Source organism: Puma concolor, chromosome A3 (genome assembly GCF_028749965.1).
Source record: "Puma concolor isolate L17-30 chromosome A3, mPumCon1.1.hap2, whole genome shotgun sequence".
NCBI lineage: Eukaryota > Metazoa > Chordata > Mammalia > Carnivora > Felidae > Puma > Puma concolor.
This window is the reverse complement of record NC_141669.1, coordinates 125,031,352-125,054,723: the sequence shown is the minus strand read 5'-3', so window position 1 is coordinate 125,054,723 and position 23,372 is coordinate 125,031,352. Positions and strand designations below refer to the sequence as shown.

The following is a 23,372-nucleotide window of genomic DNA, read 5'->3' as shown; positions in this document are numbered from 1 at the left end:
GTGGAGTGGGGCGGGGAGAGGGGAAATGGTTTATGGGAATGAGAATGAGGCTCTATGGGATGTGGGGGAGAGAGAGAGAGAGATAGACAGACCAACATGTGGAGTGGTAGAGAAAAAGACAGGTTCAGAAGAAGACAATTCTCTCAGGCGGCATGGGCTGAGCCTTGGTTTTGCACTCCATCTGGGCACTCAGAAAGGAGTCAGACAGCCTGTAGGGCATGTCAGGACCTGAGCTCCCAGCTGGGTGCCCTTGCAGACAAAGTGTGAAGCCATCAGTAGGTCACACCCTCCTCTGAGCCTCAGTGTATCCATCTGTAAAAGGGGAGCTTGACAGGTGGCTCCAGTAACACGCAATGGGAGTGAACCACAAGTCCTCAAAGTTTGGCTGTTATTGAGTGAATGAAAGTGGGTTTCAGGCTAAAGATCGTTTCAGAAATACTCTTCACTGGATGGACAAAGACCTGTGGGTTTGGGACCTGAGAGTTAGCCAGGCAGCCCCATCTAGCCCTGGATCTCTGAGCACTGAGTCAATGAAAGATATGGGCCTCTTTCCCAGAAGTTGGAGAGAAGAAAGCTGTAAGAAAGAAAGAAAGAAAGAAAGAAAGAAAGAAAGAAAGAAAGAAAAAGAAAGGAAGGAAGAAGGGAAGGAAGAAAGAAAAGGTTGTTTTCTTCAGGCACATGCTGGACATTTTGGGAATGGAAGGAGTCAGGAGGGAAAATTCAGATCAGAGGAGTGAACCCAATTATGTCCTTTAAAAAAACAATTATTCTTTGACCTGGTCTTTGGGAAGCGATCCTCTGGAGGAAGCCAGAGGCACCGCCAGGGCCTGGGGGAAATTTAGAACCACAGAAGCTTATTGGATTTGAGTCCAGAGAAACACATGTTGCTACTGCAGGTGCCTTGGTAACTTGGGGGACAGGCAGAACACGGCCGCCCCATCTTGTATGGTGCCTCGCCGATCCAGTTGCCCCTGGAAGAGAAAAGGTCCCAAGGAGATGGGGACAGAGAGTTATGTGAGCAATGTTCACACAGGTTTCCAAATCCCAGCACCACCACTGACTGGCTATGCGACCTTGGGCAAGTCACATCTGTAAGCCTTGGTCTCTTCATCTATAAAACCAAGAGAAGACTCCTCTCTCTCACTGGGATGCAGCGAAGATCAAATAAGGGAGCCCTGTGTGCATGCACCCAGCACCATGCCTGGCGAATAAGCGACTCTTCAGTAAGTGTTGGGTTTCTTATTTCCTCCACCCCACCTCCCATCCCTGACTCAGGCAGCTCTGAGTTCTGATCTGGGATTCTGCCCAGCTGGTAACAGAATAAACCACCTCGTTTCTTCTGAATAAAATAAAGAAATGAGGGGCACCCGGGTGGCTCAGTCGGTTGAGTGTCCGACTCTTGATTTCAGGTCAGGTCAGGATCTCCCCATGGTGAGATCAAGCCCTGCGTCAGGCTCTGCACTTACAGTGCCTGCATGAGATTTCTCTCTCTCTCTCTCTCTCTCTCTCTCTCTGCCCCTCCCCGCCCCTCCTTCTCTCTCAAAATGAGTGAATGAATGAATGAATAAATAAATAAATAAATAAATAAAATGGTATCTGCAAAAATGTGTGAACACTTTATGACCTTCAAAAGTGCTGTGCAAATAGAAGCTAGAATAATCAGATGACGAGTATAATTCAATCATGGGGGCACATGCCCTTGAAGCCTCATCATGGCCACTGCTGTCCATTTCTTCAACAGCCGGATCCCAAATCCATCCTACCTGCTCCTGAGTTAGTCCTTTCAAGAGACCATGATGGCCTTTTGGAGGAAGTGGGATAGGGAGTTGATTGTTCGGTGTTTACAGAATTTCTCTTTGGGATGATGAAAAAGTTTGGGAAGCAGATAATGGTTATGGTTGCACAGCATTGTGAATGTAACTAATGCCACTGAGCTGTATGCTTAAAAATGATAAATGGTAAATGGCAAATCTTACGTTACACATATTTTTTAAAAATTAATAATGTAACAATATACCAAAGCCCATTGAATTGTACACTTCAAATGGGTGAGTTGTATGGTATGTGAATTGTATCTCAATAAAGCTGTTAAAAACAAACAAACCACTTTCATCACTTTCTCCTGCTCAAAAACTTTTAGTGGCTTCCCATTGCCTGTGCAGGGGTCGACAATTTTTTTTTTAATGTTTATTTATTTATTTTGAGAAAGAGAGAGAATGTGCGCATGTGGGCATGCATGAGCCGGGAAGCGGTAGAGGGAGAGAGAATCCCAAGCAGGCTCCGCATTGTCAGTGCAGAGCTCCATGTGGGGCTTGATCCCATGACTGTGAGATCATGACCTGAGCTGAAATCAAGAGTCAAACACTTAACCAACTGACCCACCCAGATGCCCCAGGGTTGGCAATTTTTTTCATGTAAAGGGCCAGATAGTAAATATGTTAGGGTTTGTGGGCCGTCTATCTCTACTGCATTGAAACCAGCCCTGGATAATATGTAAATAAATGGCGTGGCTGTGTTTCAATAAACCTTTATTTACAAAAACTAGCAGCACGCAAGATTTTGGCCATGAGCCATAGTTGGCTGACCCCCAGCTCACAGAAGCACATGTGCAGCTTTTGGGCAGGTGTTCCAGACTGCTCCAACAGATCTAACTTACATACCCGCTCTTCCCCATCCCAGCCCACAGATTTTTCTTTTCTCCCTCCTCTTCTCAAGGCCTAAAATCATTCCCTAGCTCTTGCTCATGACTGCCTCATCATCTCGCCACTGTTAACTTTGCCTTATTTTCTCGCACTTCATATGAATACTCATTGTGGGCAGAAAGGATACCTTTTATCTCCAAAAGTGATTGTTGAACGACTGTAAATAAAGTCAGCCAAAGTGCTTAGAAAAGTATGCATTTCTGGTTTTATATGGAGTTCACTCACTTATTCATTCAACAAACACTTCAGGAGCAGCTATAGGGCACCAAGACTTGTGCCGGATGCTGTGAGTCCATAGTTTTCGAAAGGTGCTTCTGGAAGTTTGGGGGCGGTGGGGACACCTGAGGGTGATGGAACAAAAGTCATTCTTTTTTTTTTTTATTTAATTTAACCACTGGGGAAAAAGTTCTGCTTTTAAAAAAGGGGGTTGAGGGGGCGCCTGGGTGGCGCAGTCGGTTGGGCGTCCGACTTCAGCCAGGTCACGATCTCGCGGTCCGTGAGTTCGAGCCCCGCGTCAGGCTCTGGGCTGATGGCTCAGAGCCTGGAGCCTGCTTCCGATTCTGTGTCTCCCTCTCTCTCTGCCCCTCCCCTGTTCATGCTGTCTCTCTCTGTCTTAAAAATAAATAAACGTTGAAAAAAAAATGTTAAAAAAAAAAAAAGGGGGTTGAAATCATTGTAGTAAAAGGATATAGAAATGAATTAGGTCTATTTCGAAGAGTTTATAACCTAGTTATAATTGTGGCCACCATTTACTAAGCATGTACTGTGGGCAACTATGTGCTGTGATGTTCTGTGAGGTAAGTAGGATTAGTCCTATTTTATTTAGGGGCAGAGAGAGAGAGAGACAGGGAGACAGAGGATTCAAAGCAGACTCCGCGACGAGAGTGGAGAGCCCAATGCGGGGCTCAAAGTCATGAGATGTGAGACCATGACCTGAGCTGAAGTCAGACTCTCAATCAACTGAGCTACCCAATTGCCCCCAGGATTAGCCCTCTTTTAAAAGAGGAGAGTGAGGCCTGTAGAGATGAAATGCCTTATCCAAAGTCCTCATATGCACATGGTAGAGCTGGACATTAAACCCAGATGTGGTCGCAGCAGTAAGCATCAACATATATTCTGACATTATCATGAGCCCGGGGGTGTTACCTGGGTCAAATCATTTACTTCTCTCAGTAATAACGAGTAGGTACTATTTTATTCTCATTTTGCAAGTGGAGAAACAGGCATGGAGAAGTGAAGTTAAATCACAAATTTGAACCCTGACAGTCTTGACTCCAGATAATAAAAATCTTAACAATTATGCTGTTAATGCTGCAAAAGTTTGATGCATCAGCAAATTGGAACAGCCCCTTAAGCCATTTGTAACGAAATTTGCTTTGTGTTTTTGTGTCTGATAAAGCTGGGCTGATACTTTGTTAATAGATGTCACCATTAACAGGTAAAGGGCTTGAGAACTTGTGTTCAGGCTACCAATGACTTCCAGAATATCAGAATAATGTAGTAGACAAAACATAGGACTTGAGGAGCACCTGGGTAGCCCAGTTGGTTGGGCTTCCGACTTGATTTCGGCTCAGGTCGTGATATCATGTTGTGTGAGTTTGAGCCCTGCTTTGGGCTCTGTGCTTGGAGAGCATGGAGCCTGCTTGGGATTCTGTCTCCCTCTCTCTCTGCAGCTTGTTCTCTAACTCTCTCTCTCAAAAATAAACTGAAAAACAAAAAAGAACATAGGACTTGAAATCAAGACTTGTGTTTCAAACAGCTTTGCTACCTCCTGGCTTTGTGACTTTTGTAAGTTACTTAACCTCCCTGATCCTCAATTTCTTACTCTTTTAAAAAAGGAAAAAAGTTTCCCAGTATCACTCTCATTTTTTCTTCCTTCTTTCTCTTTCATCTCTTCAATGAGATAACGAGATGAAAATATTTTGTAAATGGCTAAGGACTACTTGAGAGTAAAAGGTGATTATCAGCATGTGATTTTGAAATTCTAAATATTATGTTTACTTAGAATTTGTTCTTGTTTTTATTTATTTATTTATTTAGTTAATGTTTACTTAGTTTTTTGAAAGAGAGAGAGACAGAGCATGAGCCGGGGAGGGCAGAGAGGGAAGGAGACACAGAATCGGAACCAGGCTTCAGGCTCCGAGCTGTCAGCACAGAGCCTGACTCAGGGCTCAAACTCACAAGCCATGAGATCAGGACCTGAGCCAAAGTCAGATGCTTAACCAACTGAGCACCCAGGTGCCCCTGTTCTTGTTTTTATATGAGAGTCTGCAATGTTGGCAAATTTGTATAGTGTAAGTCGGCTGTAACTTCCATTCCTCTTTCTCCATGTTTCCAAGAGGCTTACATACGAAGGCCCCTCGTGACCTCCCTCCCACCAAGCTGATTGGAGAGTCTGGAGGAAGGAACTGAGTGTGCTTCTTCTCTTTCCCTTGGGATCTGCCTGGCTGCAGGGAGCGTGTGTTCTCTGTTGCTCTGTTCCTGTGACGAGCTTGGAGGGGCCAGCAATGCACTTACTGGAAGAGGACTGCGGTTGTCAGGTGTCCCCAGTCAATCGGTGTGCAGGTCCAATTTGAGAGTGAGCTATTTGCAAGCTTGCTTGCCTGGCACATCTCAACCACTTTCTCTGCTATTGACTTCATCAGCGCGGCTGCCTATCCACCTGACTTGGTCCTCTGTCTCCCAATCACTTTTGCAATTTGGGTAAAGAAAAAGAATTATCAATTGACTCTAAAACTACCAAGTTGTATGGTATTGAGGTTTCTTTGAATTCTGCCCATTCCACCTTCAGGGTCCACCCCTGTGCCCCACGGCCCCCTGCCTGGGGGCTGCACTTACTTAATGGCGTAGTTGCAGACCAGGTACACTGCCTGACGCCAGGTGTTGCCCCAGACGTTGATGCTGCTGCAGGTGTGGAGGGCACAGCCCAGCCGATTGGAGGATGCCCACACCATCTGAGGAAGGACAATGACAGGGGAGGCTTTGAGAAGAACTCAGGGGGGCCCAGGCCCCTTGGCATAGGGAGGCTCCTGGCTGTGGTTCAGGGTGTGGGCATTACGTGAGGTCTTTCCGGGGAAGCCATCTGCCTCCTGTTCCTGGAGACACATTGTGCTATAATGTTTCTCAAGGTTTTTGTTTTTTTACTACAACCACCAGTAAGGAATGAATTTCGAATTGTTAGTGCACAAAATACACACACACACACACACACACACACACACACACACACACACAGCTGGAACACAAGTTTTGTGAACCCATATTTAATATTTTCATGTGTGACATATGCTAATATTTTCTATACTGTTCTATTAATTTTCTTTCTTTCTTTGTTTCCTAGTGACTACCGCTTGAAAATCATTATTGTGTTAGAGTTAAAACACAAACTTTAGAGTTAAACAGCCTTGGATCAGAATCTCAGCATCACTAGTGTGTGGCTTTGACCAAGTCATTTCACCACTCCACACCTCAGTTTCTTTGGTAAAGTGAAGGCAATAATGTCCTCTGGGATATCAGGAAGGACATTGTCTAGGCCTCATATTTCCTAGAGGGTCTCCAAGGTAGAGTTTTGACATTAATTCCAAATGAGTCACAGAGAGATAGACAGACTGAAAGAAAATATTGGTCCTGGGACACCTGGGTGGCTCAGTCAGTTGAACGTCTGACTCATGATGCCAGCTCAGGGCATGACCCCAGGGTTGTGGGATCAAGCCCCGAGTCAGCCTCCACACTGAGTGTGGAGCCTGCTTAAGATTCTTTCTCTCTCTCCCTCTGCCCTTCTCCCCCACTCATGCATACTCTCTCTCTCCCTCTCTTTCTCTCTCTCTCAAAAAGAAAAGAAAAGAAAAAAGAAGAAAAAGAAAATATTGGTCCTGTGATGGGAATTTTCGGTCCCATTTCCTACATTACATGGCATTATATTTTTATGTGTAACAAGTGGTAACATATTCAATATTAGCACTCAAAATATACTACAATTTTGTCATTTTATTTTACCACTTTTTTAAGATAGTGGGATTCTTAGAATATACTAGAAAGTGTTTGGACCTATTGAATTCAAAAGCATTCTTGAACTCGTCAGACCACACATCTCCATTTTGGGGGTCAAACAATCTGGTCAGGCCCACACAAGACACTCAACACAAGATGCAATTAGCTCAGTTCAACATACACACAACCTTCCAGGAATATGCTTATTGTGTGAGAGGAAGTCCATAGGGCCTCTGTTCTATTTATTTATTTTTTTCATGTTTATTTATTTATTTTTGAGAGAGAGAGAATACAAGCAGGCAAGGAGCAGAGAGAGAGGGAGGCAGAATCTGAAGCAGGCTCCAGGCTCCAAGCTGTCAGCACAGAGCCCAACATGGGGGCTCGAACTCACGAACCCAGAGATCATGACCTGAGCTGAAGTCAGACGCTTAACCACCTGAGCCACCCAGGCACCCCCTCTGGTCTATTTCTAATTTCTGTCCCACCACATTCTTCTTCTAGGCTCCCAGGATTTGTTCTCCCTCGGCCCTTCCTCCCAACAAAGGGGTACCTGGGTATAGTGGGAGCAGACAGGGCCGCTGCAGCGCCAGGGGCAATGTGGGCGACAGTCCCTGGGGGCCGGAAACGAGTAATGCCGCTTCTCCTCAGACCAAGACTTGACGAGGTCCACCACCGAGCGGTACCTGGGGAGGCAGAGCAGATGGAAGGCACACTGGCTGGGGAATGGAGGAGCTACCCTGCCGCCACCACCGTGCTCCGTGACCTCATCGAGTGACCGAGAGGACGAAGGGAAAAAGGTCACTCACCGGCCAGAATGGATGGACAGGTTCTGGCCCACGTGTCTCATCATCTGTGAGGGCCCGTGGGCCCAGATGCACTGGGTGGCCCAGGCCTCAGCAGACCTGGCCAGCCGCTCGTCCCAGACCTGGGGAAAGAAAGGCCATGAACTTCCCTGGGGCCGGGGCACCGGCGTGGGCTGGGAGGAGGGGGAACCGCTATCCCAGCGGTGTCCTGAGATGGGCATTGTCCTGGTCCTGTTTCTCCTCCATCTGCTTGGAACCCTGCACCAAATCCACTGGACAAATCAGAAAACTAAGAGTCAGAGAAGGCCTATGACGTCAAGGTCAACAGCAAGTCCACACCAGAGCCAAGATCCACCCTGACCTCCCATTCCTCGTCTGGTACCCACCCCCACTCCCGCCACTGGACTTCAGGCTGGGGGCTCTCGGCTCTGAGCGGGCTCTGTGGTGTTTGTGCGGGAGCTCCTAGCAGTCCCTGGAAGTGACTGAGCCCAGGGTGATGGGGAGGGAACCGGTTTATTATTTTATTTATTGTATTTTTAAAATGTGTTTATTTTAACATTAAACATTTTCAGTTCAAAAGGTTTTTTTTTTTCCTGAATAGTGAAAACATGCACAAATTTAATATGTGAGATGCCTAAAGGAGGAAAAGTAGAAAGTTTCTCATCTTTTTTTTTTAAATTTTTTTTTTAACGTTTATTTATTTTTGAGACAGAGAGAGACAGAGCATGAACGGGGGAGGGTCAGAGAGAGAGGGAGACACAGAATCTGAAACAGGCTCCAGGCTCTGAGCTGTCAGCACAGAGCCCGACACGGGGCTCGAACTCACGGACGGCGAGATCGTGACCTGAGCTGAAGTCGGACGCTTAACTGACTGAGCCACCCAGGCGCCCCGAAAGTTTCTCATCTTAATCCTCGACTTCCTCCCCCACCTTTCCTGCCCCATAGAGGCATCCTCCTCCAGAAACACTCTATACCTGTACAAGTATATATACATGAATATACATGCATACATATAATTATATAAGTATATGTAAAATATATGATTATATATAATACATATAATTATATAAGTATATATGATTATATGTGTATATAAATATATAATTGTATTTAATATAAAAGTTATACATTTTGTTGACAAATGGCAGCTAACCAGACCTTCTATCAGGTTCCTGGCTGCTTTTGCTCAACCAAACAGGTTATCTTAGTGGCTATTCCACATCAACACATAAAGAATAACCCCCTCCTCCCTCCCAACAGCTTCATAATTTTCCAATGTGTGACTGCCGCAAGTTTTATAACTTGAAAAAGGACCACTTTTTTAGAAAAATACCAGTTTCCTTCCACTCTGACTTCCTAGGATTCTCTGAGATACTATTCATTCATTCATCATATTTGTTCACTCAGCAAATACTGAACAATATTTCTAGGCACCCAGAACTGACAGTCTAGCAAGGAAATGAGACATTAAACAATCATTACGATCCTGGTGGGTGTGAGCATGTGAAACAGGCGACGGGAACTTTTGGGGAGGCTGTGGGAGAGAAAGGATTCCTTGGGCAAAGGATGCTTAGTCAGATGCCTGTCCTGCGGGCAGAAGGCAGCTAGTGAAGAAGCCACAGGGATAGCAAGAGAGGGGTCCAAACATGTTTCCAGGGTTATCCAACTGGCACTCTTAGGGAATGCAGAGGAATGTTTCCTTCGTGCACCAAAGGAGTAAAGTGAGGGAAAGAGCATGCTAACATCAAACCCACATTCATTGACCCTGCTGGGGTCCATGGTGAGCTGTTTCACTCTCTCTGTTCCACCACGCATGCAACAATTAAACACTCGTTGGGATGAGTGCCTTACACACACTCTGGTGCACAATAAATGTGTCATTGTTTGAAAAATGGAGGACCTTCCGTGTGCCAGCCCCTGTGCTAATAAATGCATGAGTCAGTCAATGAACAAATAAATGACTCCCCCACCTCTAGCTGCTTGCCGTTCTGGTTCCTATCCCCGCCCTTCCCCAACACCTTATGCCTACTTGACATTGTATTACCCATTTGTTATGTTGTGGATGTTTGTTTTCTATCATCCCCATGAGGGAAGACACCTTTTCCATCCTGTTCTCAGCATCTCCATGAGGCTTAGCGTACTGCCTACCTCTGAGCAGCGGTTACTACCTAAGTGAATGGACACATTGCAAAAGCACAGGGATTTGCAGGCTGTTGAGAAGCACATGTTTGTCTTGGAGCGGGGAGACTGGCCATCTCTTTCTGTAAAGAAATCTGTGGGTGGGCTAGAAGCCTATCTCTCCAGGCTGGTTTGAGACAAAGGTCCTGGGGGAGGGACTGTGATAAAGAGAAAGTCCCCTCCTCCACTCTGAGAGTCTGGCTTCTGTGGGGCTGGGGTGACAGCCACTGGTCCTGCCTCCTTAAGGGAATATCTCTCAGCTTCTTCAGCCGCTCAGCTGCCAGTTTTCTTCAGCTTGAGACCCCAGGTACCAGTCCCCGCTGCTCCAAACTCTCCCCCCACAGGCCTGCTGAGTACAGTCTGTGAGTGTCCATCAGACCCCTACCGCAAAGAGACAATAGCATGGACCTCTCCAGCCACCCACCCCCTGCAGACCCCAGCAGGGAGCCAAAATCCTTGGGCAAGGTATTGTGTTGGTTAAGACCACAACCTTTCGCAGTAGGCTGACCTGGGTTAGAATCCCAACCAGATGACCTTTGGCAAATCTCTGCCTCTTGGTTTCTTTATTTGGATAAAGGAGACTGCAATCTCCACGTCGAAGGCAGAGGAGAACCCTCAGGGTTATGTGTAGGTGAGGTGCAGGCACACAGTGGATGCCCCATAAACAGCAGTCTGCTGACCCCACTTCCCAAGACAACCTGTGCGCATGGCCTTAGTGTCCTCATCTATCAAATGGGGAGAGTAATTCCTGCCCTTTGCACAGGACCCAGACACCGAGATACTGGCTAGTGGGGCCAGGCTGGCAAGTGGTCCAGCCCTTCCAGAACACAATGAGTTGACTGACATTTGCTGGAAAGGGCACAGGGGAAGGCACGGGAACTCACCATATACTCCATGTTGGCCGCAGGTGGGTGCACACTGGCCCGGATGTGGTTGTGATAATCCAATAAGGCACTCATGTCCCGGGCAGAGATGTGGCGCTTCCGCCGGTACCGGGGCACCCCCAGGCCACTCAGGGGCCACACGGCTGTGCCCTCGGTCCGGGCCAGTGCCAGGGTGGCATTGGGCATCAAGGCGTTCACTGCCTGGCCTGCCCAGAAGAGCAGGCCTGCCAGGCCCACGGTGCTGGGCAGCAGGGGCATAGCTGGCTGGAAGGGTCACGCGTCACCTCGTGCAGTCAGCGCCGGCTGCCTGGAGGGGGTGGGCACGAGGGCACCAAACCCTGAGCGTTCTCCAGCACTGCCACCCCGAGGGTGCTAACTAACCCCTGGGAACTTGGCAAAGATCTCCTGACTCAGCTCTAGTCCTGATGCCCCCACACCCTGTCCTTCCCACCCCAGTGGACTCAGTGGATCGGGTGATGGAGGGACATGCCTGGACAGCAGCTAATCCTGATCAGGCCGTGTGACACAGATGGAGCTGGCATCACAGCCAGGGTCCCATCCCACGAGCCCAGGAGACAGACACCTGTCCTCTCCAGCCCGGACACCCTCTTCACCAATCCTGCTCCCAGTGGGCTCCATCGATGCCCTCAGAGGGCAGGGCCAACCTTCCCCGGGGCATACTGCCAGGCCCTGTCATCCCTGAATTGCTGTGTTTTGGGGGTTGAGAGTGAGACACAGGAAGAATCGGGTGGCAGAGGAGATGGAGGAGGATGAGGCAGAGAAAAAGAGAAGCAGAGAGGAAGAAAAACGAGAAGAGACCCAAGAGCCGTCTGAAAAAAAGAGAACAGGGGTGAAGGAAATTGGAAGGTGGAAAGATAAGGAGAGAATGGGAGACAGTGACGGGGGAAAAAGAGAAAGAGCATGGGAGAGACAGAAGCAGAGGGAGAAATTCTGACAGGGGAAAGAAGAACAGAGAAGACGAGGGAGAAAACAGTTAAAGAGAAGACAGCCAGAGAGAGGCGTGCGTGCGGGCGACCACGCAGCAGGCTTCCCAGGGGCGCGTACCCAGGCCGGGCAGCCCAGGCGGGTTGCAGCGGGCGTCGAGGAGGCAGGGACCTCTGCAGACACCCTGGCCCGCCTGGCAGCGCGGCGACTTTAACGGTCCCCTGGGAGCTGATGGCATCTGACGTCCGGGCCCCACAGCCCCCTCCCCTTCCAGCCAGGCCAGGCTTGGACCGAGGCTCCGCCTGCCCGTTTGTGGGCTTTCCTCTCCCGCCCTCTGGCGCCTCTGCTCTTCCTGCTTCCACCTGGGGTGTGCAGGGCTGGGCTGAGCTGCTGGTTGGGGTAGGGATGTGACAATGGCAGGGACTCCAGGAGGAAATAGCACTCCTACCTTGGAAACCCCAGAGACAGAGGCTTTTCTCTGCCTTCCAGACCCCAACGTTAAGGCCACCTTGCTTTGGGAGAGTATTCTTTGACTGTTTTCCCTACGAAGCTGTCCAGCCTCAGAGTAGGCAATTAACTTGGTCCCATCTAATGAGCACCTACTATATGCCAGGCCTGGGCTGAGTGCTTTACACACACAAGTTCAGCCAACCCTCAGAAGCAGATACTATAGCTCCCCATTTAACAGGTGAAGAAACTGAGACCAAGAGATGAAGGGACGAGCCCAAAGCCAAGCCAGCCGTCTGCAATAGAGACAGGATTCAAATCCAAGTCTGATCCCAGAGCCCTGTTAGTATGTAAAGAGGATGCCATTTTCTGGGTTTCTTTGTTTGTTTCTAAGGATGCTATTTTTTTTTAAACCAAACCAACATCGAAGCCCAGAGAAAGAGCCCAGGAGGATGTTCACTAGCATGCCACTCGAACGGAGCACCATGCAGCCTAATGAATTAAGCGATGGATCTGGGTTCAAATCCCCATTATTTCACTCACTAACTGGGTGTCCTTGAGCAAGTTACTCAGTCATTCTGTGCCTCGTCTGTAAAATGGGAGTAATAATGGTACCTACCTTCTAGCACTGTTGTGAAGATAAAACAAATTAACATTGTGGAGCGCTCAGAACTATGCCGGTACACAGCGTGTGCTCTGTGCGTGTGCGTGTGTGTATGTGTGTGCGCGCACGTATGCATGTGTGTGTGTGTGCTTGCACAGACACATGCACCAGCGTGCAGATGTCTATACAGGCATGTGCACGTGTGTGTTGTCAAAGACCCTTTGGTCTCTGAGTTGCTGTATTTCTAGGTTAAGACAGGAGTTTAATTTCTCCTCTCTGATTACTTGTATTCTTCACAAATAACAAGCAATACTTTTGTAATGGAGAGAGTAGACTTACAGGAAAGAGGTTCTATAAAAACACCCAAAGTCGAAGCATTTGTAAGCCTTCAGCCTCCTCTTCCAGTGACCTCTGAGAATCCCCAGAACTCAGTGTTGGGGTCCCCAGCTGAGCCAGGTGGCAATGGAGCGCTGGGGGCTGGGGTTCTCCCCAGACACATGGCATTCCCGCCCTTGGCAGCCACCCAGCCTCAGCCTCCCGGCCCAGACCATGCCTGCTGCCAAAGCACACATCTTCCTGCCGGAGTGGCTGCCTGCTGGACGCTGGGGGAGGTGGGGCAGGCCGAGGCAGTGAGGGCTGGGGGTGCTGGCCCTGTCTGGGACAGGCTTTCACCACCGTGCTAGAAAGACAAGGGGGCTGGGCTCCAATCTAGCCCCATCTCTGCCTCCAGAGTGCTGTGTGTCCTGAGGTAAGGTCCTATCCTTCTCTGGGCCTCAGATGTCCCATGAAAAAAGCTGGACTGAGGGCTTACCCGCCTATGGCAGGCTGGGACCCACGGCACCCAGGGGGAACTCTGCAGCCCAGGGTAGGCACATGCGAACAGCCTTGGCCTTTACAGACCCAGGAGTGCCAACGATTATGCCCCCCTCTGTCAGCACGCTCAACGGACCTTCTTCTATGGCTTGCACACGAGTGGAGCTTCACATCCACGGTTCACTGGTTTTCACAGCAGCCTTTGAGGCAGTAACCCCACCCATGGCACAGCTGGGGAGACTGAGGCACACAGAGCCTCAGGGACTTGTCCTAGGGCCGGGAGCTTATTTGTGTGGTAATGGGGACTCTGCGGTGAACATCCTCACACGTTTACAGAATGCACATGCCTCCCCTGGGCACGCACCACACGCACCTGCATATACACACTCCCGCAAGCGCATCCTCCTCCTACAAACCACGGAGACGGCTCAATTCCCCATCCCCTTAGATCCTTTCTACTGTGCCCCCTCGGGTGCCCTTGCATAAATATACAGGAACTCACCCTTTACACATTTAATCCTGTGAAAACATATAAGCCATCCATACTTGCTCCTATCTCAGTGCTCGGCACTATTTTAAGCACTTACTTGGATGAGCTCATTGAATCTTCAGAAAAACTCTATCAGGTAGGTACTAATATTGTCATCATATCCATTTTTATAGGCACATGGCAGCTAAGTCACAAAGAGGTGAGTCACTTGCCTGGGGTCACACATCCAGTGGGTGGCACAGATGGGTCAGGTGCCCGGGCAGGCTGGCCACGCTGCCTCCGCACAGAGACACAGACAGCTCCACATACAAAAGCATCATCTCCTACCACACACATTCACACATCCACAGAAACCCAGAAAATTGCACCGGGCAAACACACAGCAACACCCCCAGGCCACTCCACCAGGTGGGAACGTCTCTGCTGTCCTCCTGGTCTGAACCTGTTCCCGTGCCCCTTTCGGCAGGTTTTCAGTAGATCAAAACAGTAGGGGTGGGGCAGGAAATAACCAGGGATGGCCCAGATTAACGTCCTGGGCCGGGATCTCATTTTAGGGTAAGAACACCTTCTCACCTCTGGATTTTACCAGCTGGATTCAGCCACTACGTCATCCTCCTCCCTGTCGGAATTCTCTCCGGGCTTGGGCAAGCAAAGGGAAATTCTTCCAGAGAGTAGTCGTATTTGAGGCAGTAGGGCTCAGTGGCTACCAGCACAGCTCTGGATCTAGACACCCAGGTTCGTGGCTTACCATCTGTGCGACGGTGGGCAAGTTACTTAACCTTTCTGTGCCCCAATTTCCTCATCTGTAAAATGGGGCTGCCTCACAGCACTGTTGTGAGGATAAAATCAGTTAGCACATCTGAAGACACTTGACACAGAGTAAGCGGTCAATATACGGTAGCCCTAAGAGCAGCTAACAACAATAGCAACAGCGGTCAACCATGATTAGCACATACTAGGTGCCGGGCACTAAATGCTTTAGGGGCCTGATCTTATCTAAGCCGGGCTCCAGTTTCTTGCGTGAGGTATCAGAATCCCCATTCTATAGACTAGGAAGTGAAAACTCAGAGAGGTCAAATAATTTGCCCAAGTTCACACAGCTAGTGCCAGTGGAAACTGGATTCCAGAGCCAGGTCTCTGATCCCTCACCCTGTAAAGTTGCTTTTGAGTAGACTGCAGGACAGAAGTCTGGTGTTCGAGGAAGGAGGCTGAGAGCTTCTAGGTCCCTCATTTGCCAGTTGAGGAAAGAGGTTCAGAGAGGTTAAGTGACTTGTCTAAAGTCACACGGCAACTGGCAGACTCGGGACTGGAACCCAGATCCACATCACTCCAAATCCAAGGAGGAGAGGGAGGAAGCTAGAAGGAGGGCAATGCATGTGAAAAATAATAGCGATGATCCAGACTCTTCAAAACTTTTCAGGTCAAATGCTCCAGATTCTTCCAAAAGATAAATTAAGAAAATGCAAGGGACAAGGGAGGAATCAGTAGAGATTTAAAATATACACATTTTTTAATATGGACAAGGCTAACCTATAGTCTTTAGGGATGTGTACTTGGGCAATAAAACTATAAAGAAACACAAAGAAATACTGTCAAAGTCAGACTGTGATCAGGCTGGGACATTTGAGGGGTTCCTATTTCTTGGTCTGACTGGTGGTTACAAGTGGTTTGCTTTATTGGGTTCCCTCTCTGTTTTGTGTGACTTTCTGTATTTGTTTTATTTTACAATAAAACAGGCTTTTAAAAACATAACAGCAGGAGTCATTTATACAATGACATCCTCCATCTGTTACCACCTTAACCATGCATGAGGATTTTAATCTCCTTTTAATAGTTAGAGGATGCGAGGCTCAAAGAGGGAGGCAACTTGCCCACAGTCACACAGCAAATAAGTCTGGGAGCTGGGACTCGACTCCTGTGGCATGGTTTGTCTCTGCAGCACAGCGGTGGTTCGGCTGCCGGTGGTAGTTCCTGGCCCAGCAAGGAGAATCAGAAAGGCCTCAAGACAGATGCAGAGAAACTCACGCCTTAGAAAATAAATCACACTCAGAAGCACCTCTGGGCTCCCAGGTCGGCCTCCTGCTCTCTCTGCAGCCCGATAGCAGTGTCACCTCCTTGGCAGATTACCCAAGAGGGGGCAGGATGGTCTAGCAGTGGGTAAGGAGCAGAGCTGTGGTTTCAGACACGTGACCTGGCTCTGAGCCCTTTCTAAACCTTAGTTTCCTCATCTATAAAATGGGAACAATAAATAGACACTACCTTATTTGGCTATTAGGAGAAATTCAGCGTGATACATGTTAGCACACAAGCCAAAGTTTGTTCAACGTTAGCCGTTAACTGCCCCAAACAGAAACAAGGTGTGATTCCATTGACACACTGCGCAAAAGCAGGTAACACTAATGGAAGATAACAGAAGTCGCAACAGAGGCTACACTGAGGGGTACTGACTGAGGGGGGCAGGAGGGGGCTCCCACTGAGGGGCTGCACCTTTTATTTTGATCTAAGTGGTGGATCCAAGGGTGTGTGTATGTAAAACTTCATCTAGTTGTATACTTGAGATTTCAGCACTTAAAATTAAGTTATGCTTTAATTTTAAAAGTTGGACTTAGGGGCGCCTGGGTGGCGCAGTCGGTTAAGCGTCCGACTTCAGCCAGGTCACGATCTCGCGGTTCAGGAGTTCAAGCCCCGTGTCAGGCTCTGGGCTGATGGCTCAGAGCCTGGAGCCTGTTTCCGATTCTGTGTCTCCCTCTCTCTCTGCCCCTCCCCCGTTCATGCTCTGTCTCTCTCTGTCCCAAAAATAAATAAACGTTGAAAAAAAAATTTAAAAATAAAATAAAGTAAAAAAATAAAAGTTGGACTTATATATGGTTAAAAAAGTCTTTGTTTAACGTAAAAGAGTTCTTTCAACAAGTATAACATGAAAGTCCTACGTAAGAAAAAACACATACCAACAGAAATATCCCATTCTTGTCTCCCCAACAACACATCCATTCTCCCCCATACACCCAACCTAAATCCCCAACAGTCTACACACATAACCAAAGACCCCAATATCAACACAGACAGAAGTCACCATCCAACAGAGCAGACACATCTGCAAACTCCCACTCAACCCCATAGCACATCCATATTCAAATATAGATGCTTTTCACTCCGGGCCCATGGAAACACACCCTCCGTGCAAACACACAAACAGACACACACAAACACGCCAAACCCATAGACCAAACTGATTCAGTGAGTAGATTCGTGAGTCAGACTCCACCACTTCCTCACCATAGGACCCGAGGCAAGTCATGTAATTCCTCTGCGCCTCAGTTTCCTCATCCGCAGAATGGGCCCAATAAGATCTTCTCTCATGAAATAAAATACAATAAAAAGGAAGACAATGGGCAAATAAGCGCTTTGAGGGAAGGAGCTGTGTGTTTTGTGTCTCTATCTTCAGTGACGCACATCACGCCATTATTAGTGAACTTGAGTATGTTGTCCGTTCTCACCATATTACACTTTAGATTCAAAAGGATCTTTTTTTTTTTTTAAGGACATGATTTTAATAGCCTTTATGTAGTTATTTTATGCAATTTATGTAGCTTTTTTAAAAAAAGTTTACTTATTTATTTTTGAGAGATAGAAAACATAAGTGGGGAAGGGGCGGAGAAAGAGAATCCCAAGCAGGCCTCGCGCTGTCAGCCCACAGCCCCGAATCCTGAGATCATGACCTGAGCTGAAATCAAGAGTCAGGCACTTAACTAACTGAACCGCCCCGGCACCCCTAGTTTCAGGACGCACTTAACCAAAATTCCAAGTTATTTTGGAGGAAGTTGGCAAGCTGATTCTAAGCTTTGAATAGAAGAGTCACGGCCTAAGAGTTTTCAAGACATTCTACCAGTTGAAACGTGAGTAACAGGTGATGATTAAGGAGAAGCAGAGACATGAGTTGGGGGTGAAGCTGGGACACGGGGTCAGGACAGGGACACCAGTACAAGCACTGGACGGGCGTGGGCAAAGGCTCTGAGGCAGGCAGGAATTTGGTGGGTGTGAAGAACTAAAAAAAAAGGCAGGTTAGGGAAGACTCCCAGGGTAAGAGTGTGTAAGGGGTTAGGTTGAGAGATGGGAGCACATCTTACAGGTTGGAGACCTTGGAGGCCATGCCAGCCACAGGGTGGGTGATGACCTGAGGGCCTCCTTTTCTGCTTTGCCCTGTGCCCAGTCCTGCCGGTGGGGGTTGGGGAGTGTGAGGGGGGCAGGGAGAGCAGACCAGGGCGTAGCCCTTTAGGGAAAGGGGGCACCTCACCCTAGTCCAGAGCAGGGGAGGGGCAGAGAGAGAGTGGTGGCACCAGGGAGCCCCTCACCGCCTGGGTGAGGGTGTCAGAGAGGACTTTCCCCTCCAAAAGAGATGGGGGAAGCTGGAAGAAGAGGCTGGCCAGGGGCGATCCAGCTGGGGGAGGGGGCGCCCAGTGATCCTGCGCCCTGGCGCGCCGTCCCTGCCTGAGGCCGCGGCTTGGGGGCCGGCGGCTAGAGGACTGGGGAATCCTCCTCCGGGTCCGGCCTGGACAGCTGCATGGCCAGGTGTGGTCGCGGAATTTGCTGTGTCGCCGGCCGCTGCAGCTGGAGCGGAAAAGCCTCTGTGTCAGCTCCCCCGCCCGGCCACCACCACCGAGGCGCCCCACATTCCTGCTCCGGGCGCGGAGCTCGAGCCCCGCGGCCACATCCCGGCTCCATCTCCGGACCCTAAGAATTCAGCAGGGCGGGGGCGGGAAGGGACCAGGGGGAGACTCTGTGGCCTGAAAACTGAGTCAGACTTCTCATCTGTTCAGTGAGGACAGTGACACTTTGCTGTGCCTGTCTGACAAGTTACTATGAGCAAAGATGAGCGTCTTTATTTCAGGGGTGACCATCTCTTGGGTGCCTACTGTATGCACACCTAGTACAATAAGGTTTCACTTATTTATCCCCGCAACAGGGCTGGCACTCCAGCGTTGTCGTTTTTCAGATGAAGAAACAGAGATAAATGACTTGTCCTAGGACACATAGGTAATAAATCCTGAGTCTAGACTTGACCCTGTGTCTGCCTGGCTGTGTTCTTAACCAACATACCACATGGCTGCTAAATCTTCCCAACTGCGCCAGTGGTAAGCTTTGCAGAGTGCTGTGACCCTGTGAGTCGTCTTTTCTTTGGCGGGCCAGTGAGGTCAGAGTGACAACCCCCAGACCTAGGAGACAGTGGTGGCTACTGGTTAAGCGCTTCACCCTGTGAGGCATACTTTACCCTGGTCTGAATCCCAGCTCTGATGGCCTGCTGGCTGTGTGACCTTGGCTAAGTTTCTTGGCCTCTCTGTGCCTCAGTCTTTGCAGAATGAAGTAATAACAGCCAAATACAGTAAAGCATTTAGTGCCAGACAGTTAAGTTTCAATAAAACGGGTTCTTCTTAGAACCTAAGTATTTTATTCCCAGTTTGGTGTTCCTTTTTAAAATGTATACCTTCTCATAAATTGTGAAATATAACATAGGTACTAGATTTATAAAATACAAATATACAGTTTATTCCATTTTTATTTTTAAAAAAAATTTTTTAATGTTTATTTATTCTTGAGAGACAGAGCATGAGTGGGGGAGGGACAGAGAGAGAGGGAGACACAGAATCTGAAACAGGCTCCAGGCTCCTAACTGTCAGCACAGAGCCCGATGAGGGGCTTGAACTCACGAACCATGAGATCATGACCTGAGCCGAAGTCGGCGCTTAACCTATCGAGCCATCCAAGGGCCCCTAATCCATTTTTAAAAGTGAACATCTGACAACCCCCAGGTAAAGAACTAGAAAACTGCCCATACTCTCTGTGATCCCAGTGCCCTCCCTTCATCCTATAGGTAACTGCTCAACAACACTGGGATACTTGGTTCCTTTCTTTTCTTTCTAGTCTTACCAACATTCTTTCAGAACCCCAAACCTCAGCCCTGTGGCCACCTGAGACAGGAGGGTCTGGGGTCTGCAGGAGTCTGTGGCCAGTGGAGGGAGTGGGGGTGCTGGGGGTGGGGTAGGTCCCAGGCAGCTCCTCGCACTGCTGTGTCTGTGGCCCGTAGATGAGCAAAGCCAGATCCCTGTCCTCCTGCAAAGCCCTTCTGACTCTGTGCCCACATGATGAGCAGTCGGGGGTTGTGTGTGTTGGGGGCACAGCCAGAGGACACAATCCCCTCCGAGTTAGCAGTCTGGCCTCTGGCAGACACAGGCTTTGCTCAGCTGCCTCACCCCAGGGAGTGGCTGGTTGTCCCCTCCGGCCAGAAAGAGGTGGCCAGAGGTTAGGAATGGGGGAGGCATTGCAGAGGAGAGTTCAGAAGGAAGGAATTGGTCCTGGCTGGCCAGGAGCTGTGGACAGAGCCAGCTGCCCACTGGGAGAATTACCCGGCTGCCTACCCCCTCCCCCAACCCAGAGTGAATTATTTCCCACACACCAGCCAACTAAAGGGCACCTGCTGGTCGCTCTTCCTGGAATGATCGCTTCCCACTGTTCTTCTGGACAACAGGGGTCGAACCCCATCAGGGGTTCTTCTTCAGATGTCCACTTAGATGGAAATCATCTCCTTCAAGAACTCTTCCTTGACCCTTCCCTGGCCCTATGTGGTCTTTTCCTCAGTGGCCTCGAGCATCCTCTACTTAATCCATTGTCATTCTGCTGCAGCTTTGTTCAGACTTTATGGACCAGAAAATCTCTTTCCTGGTGATTTATAATCTTTTTGATCTTAAGATAAATAATAATAATTTTATAACTATTATTCTCTGTCATCTCTCCTCAGTTTGTAAAAAAGCAATTTAAGTTTAAAATAACTTCCTTTACATAAACATATTAATAAGGATTCATTAATTTATTTAACAACAAAAAGAGTGCTTAGGAGGTGCCAGCCATGGTTCTAGACACTTGGGGTGCATCAGGCAATGTTCCCTGCTCTCTGGAATTGACATTCAACTAGGGGAGACAGAAATTTTAACAAATGAATAAGTAAATTATAAAGTGTATTTTTAAAAGTCTATTTATTTATTTTGCAAGAGAGAGAGGGGAAGAGAGAAGGAGAGAGAGAATCCCAAGCAGGTTTTGCGATGACAGTGAGACTCGAGATCCTGACTTGGGGCTCAATCCCACAAGAGTTCATAATCAGAGCCCAGGTTAAGAGTCAGGCTCTTAACCAACTGAGCCAATCAGGTGCCCCTAAAGTATATTTTTTTTAAAGGATCCTTAATGATACTCCTGATTCATAAAGGCCTTCTAGTCTTTGCCATTTAATCAAGCGATTCAGACCAATATACTTTAAAACAGACCAAGATCGTTGTCAAAATAAAGATCTCTTTTCCAATGAAAACAAACACTCAGATTTTTTTTTTTTATTCTACTCAGGCAGAATGTAATCTCCTTATAAATCAGTGGCACTACAGTATAATGTTATAAAGAAGAAAAATTCTTTATGAAAAGGCAGCACAAACTTATATTTCCTTTAAAAAATTTTTTTTCAAGTTTATTTTTGAGAGAGAGAGAGACAGAGTGTGAGCAGTGGAGGGGCAGAGAGAGAGAGGGAGACACAGAATCCGAAGCAGGTCCCAGGCTCTGAGCTCTCAGCACAGAGCCCAATGCCGGGCTCAAACCCACGAACTGCGAGATCATGCTTGAGCCAAGGTCGGATGCTTAACTGACTGAGCCACCCAGGTGCCCCCTATATTTCCTTTTATTTAATCTTGAGCTTATATATATATATATATATATATATATATATATGTGTGTGTGTGTATATATATGTATATATGTGTATATATGTATACATATATATGTATATATGTGTATATATGTATACATATGTGTGTGTATATATGTATATATGTGTATATATGTATATATGTGTATGTGTGTATATATATGTATATATGTGTATATATGTATATATGTGTATGTGTGTATATATATGTATATATGTGTATATATGTATATATGTGTATATATGTATACATATAGATATATATATGTATATCTATATGTATATATATATGCCTGTCCAAGCTGGTACAGCATAATGAATGGTAACGTCTGATGATTTCCACGCAACCATTCCACACTTAGTGATTCTGCTTCCAACTAGAACAGATTGTGTTTTCAAAGGGTGATAAATCTTTGGTTATCAAGGAAACTCACCTATTCAACACACTGGAAGTGCTAACATCTAACCCAATGCTTGGTTCATTAGTAACTTAATAAATGTTGCTTGGCTGAGTAAATGAATGATGATCACCTTCACTGGATTTTAAGTTCCTTGAGGTCAGAGACCACTAGATTTTAAGTAGTTGCTGACTAGACAAAGAAGGAATGAAAATCGGCAATTAGGTGGTACCATGGAAGCAGCAGGAAGGGAAGAACTCTGGAAATTGTGGCCTTCTATCACCCTCTGGTGGGGAAGGGCGGGGCATTGTCATCCAGTGCCTTAAAATCTTCTGTGTTTTTCAAACTATAGATCCCCACCTATTAGTGAATTGTAAAATAATTCAGGGGGCATGACCAGCATTTCTAAAAATTGAATTTATGACTAAACAGAAAATATGAGAGCGCCTCACACCCAGCAGAGGCAAATTCTGTCATGAACTGTCATGAAGCTGTATTTATAGCTATGTCTATTTATCTGTTAGCATGTATATTCATTCATATGTTACATACTATTTTTGTGTGTTTACTGGGTTACAGCCAGTGATTTGTTGATAAATGTTTAACAACTAGCTCTCTAAGAAAATGTATAAGTGTATATATACATAGGTTTTTCATAAAGTTTTCTCAACATACAGAATGTGTAGCACATAATTTACAAATAATAAAATATACAAGTATTCTTCACTGTAAATTTCATATAGTGGATCGATTCTCACAGAACACTTTCATTGCTTTTTGCTGGACTCTTGTATCTGTAGACAATTTATAGTTTCAGTTCAACCATACTTGACAAATGGAGTTGTATTTCAATCTACACAATCAACAAACCAAATAAAGCCCTGATTTGTAGTAACTGGTGAAAAGACTCCCACCACGGATGGTTTTGAGCTACCAGTGTGATGTCACTGAACGTGCAGCTGGGAAAATTGCGCAGTAACATGCCATACAGCTACAACAGATATAAGTAACCCAAGAGCATAGATAAGAAGCACAGGTAATTAGAATACGTAAGGATAGGTAATTAGGAAACAATGGGTTTTGAATATTAACGTTGAGTTTCACTGTTAGTTTAGATAATGTAATTTTTAATAATGGCCATGTTTAACAATCATCTTGCCAAAGTCCTGAAAATGTAACAATCTGCTGTCACAGGCCTGTATAGTTGGCTCCAGGACACCACTGAGCTCACAACATAAACATATATTTCTTAATATGGGTTGAGGTAGGAAGAAAGAAAGAAAGAAAGAAAGAGAGGGAGAGGGAGAGGGAGAGGGAGAAAGAAACGGAGGGAAAGAGAGGGAGGGAGAGAAAGAAGAAAGGAAGGAAGGAAGGAAG

At 47.2% G+C, this 23,372-nt stretch overlaps 1 protein-coding gene across 1 annotated transcript; it reads right to left on the bottom strand.

Moving 5' to 3' along the window:
- Positions 1–677: 677 nt before the first annotated feature.
- Positions 678–10,855, bottom strand: R3HDML (R3H domain containing like). The gene is made up of 5 exons (XM_086702276.1): positions 10,558–10,855; positions 7,499–7,617; positions 7,243–7,375; positions 5,541–5,656; positions 678–971 (listed from the first exon to the last, which is right to left on the bottom strand). The coding sequence occupies exons 1-5, from the start codon at positions 10,813–10,815 to the stop codon at positions 839–841; spliced, it is 759 nt and encodes a 252-aa protein (XP_086558402.1). The 5' UTR covers positions 10,816–10,855; the 3' UTR covers positions 678–838.
- Positions 10,856–23,372: the final 12,517 nt, after the last annotated feature.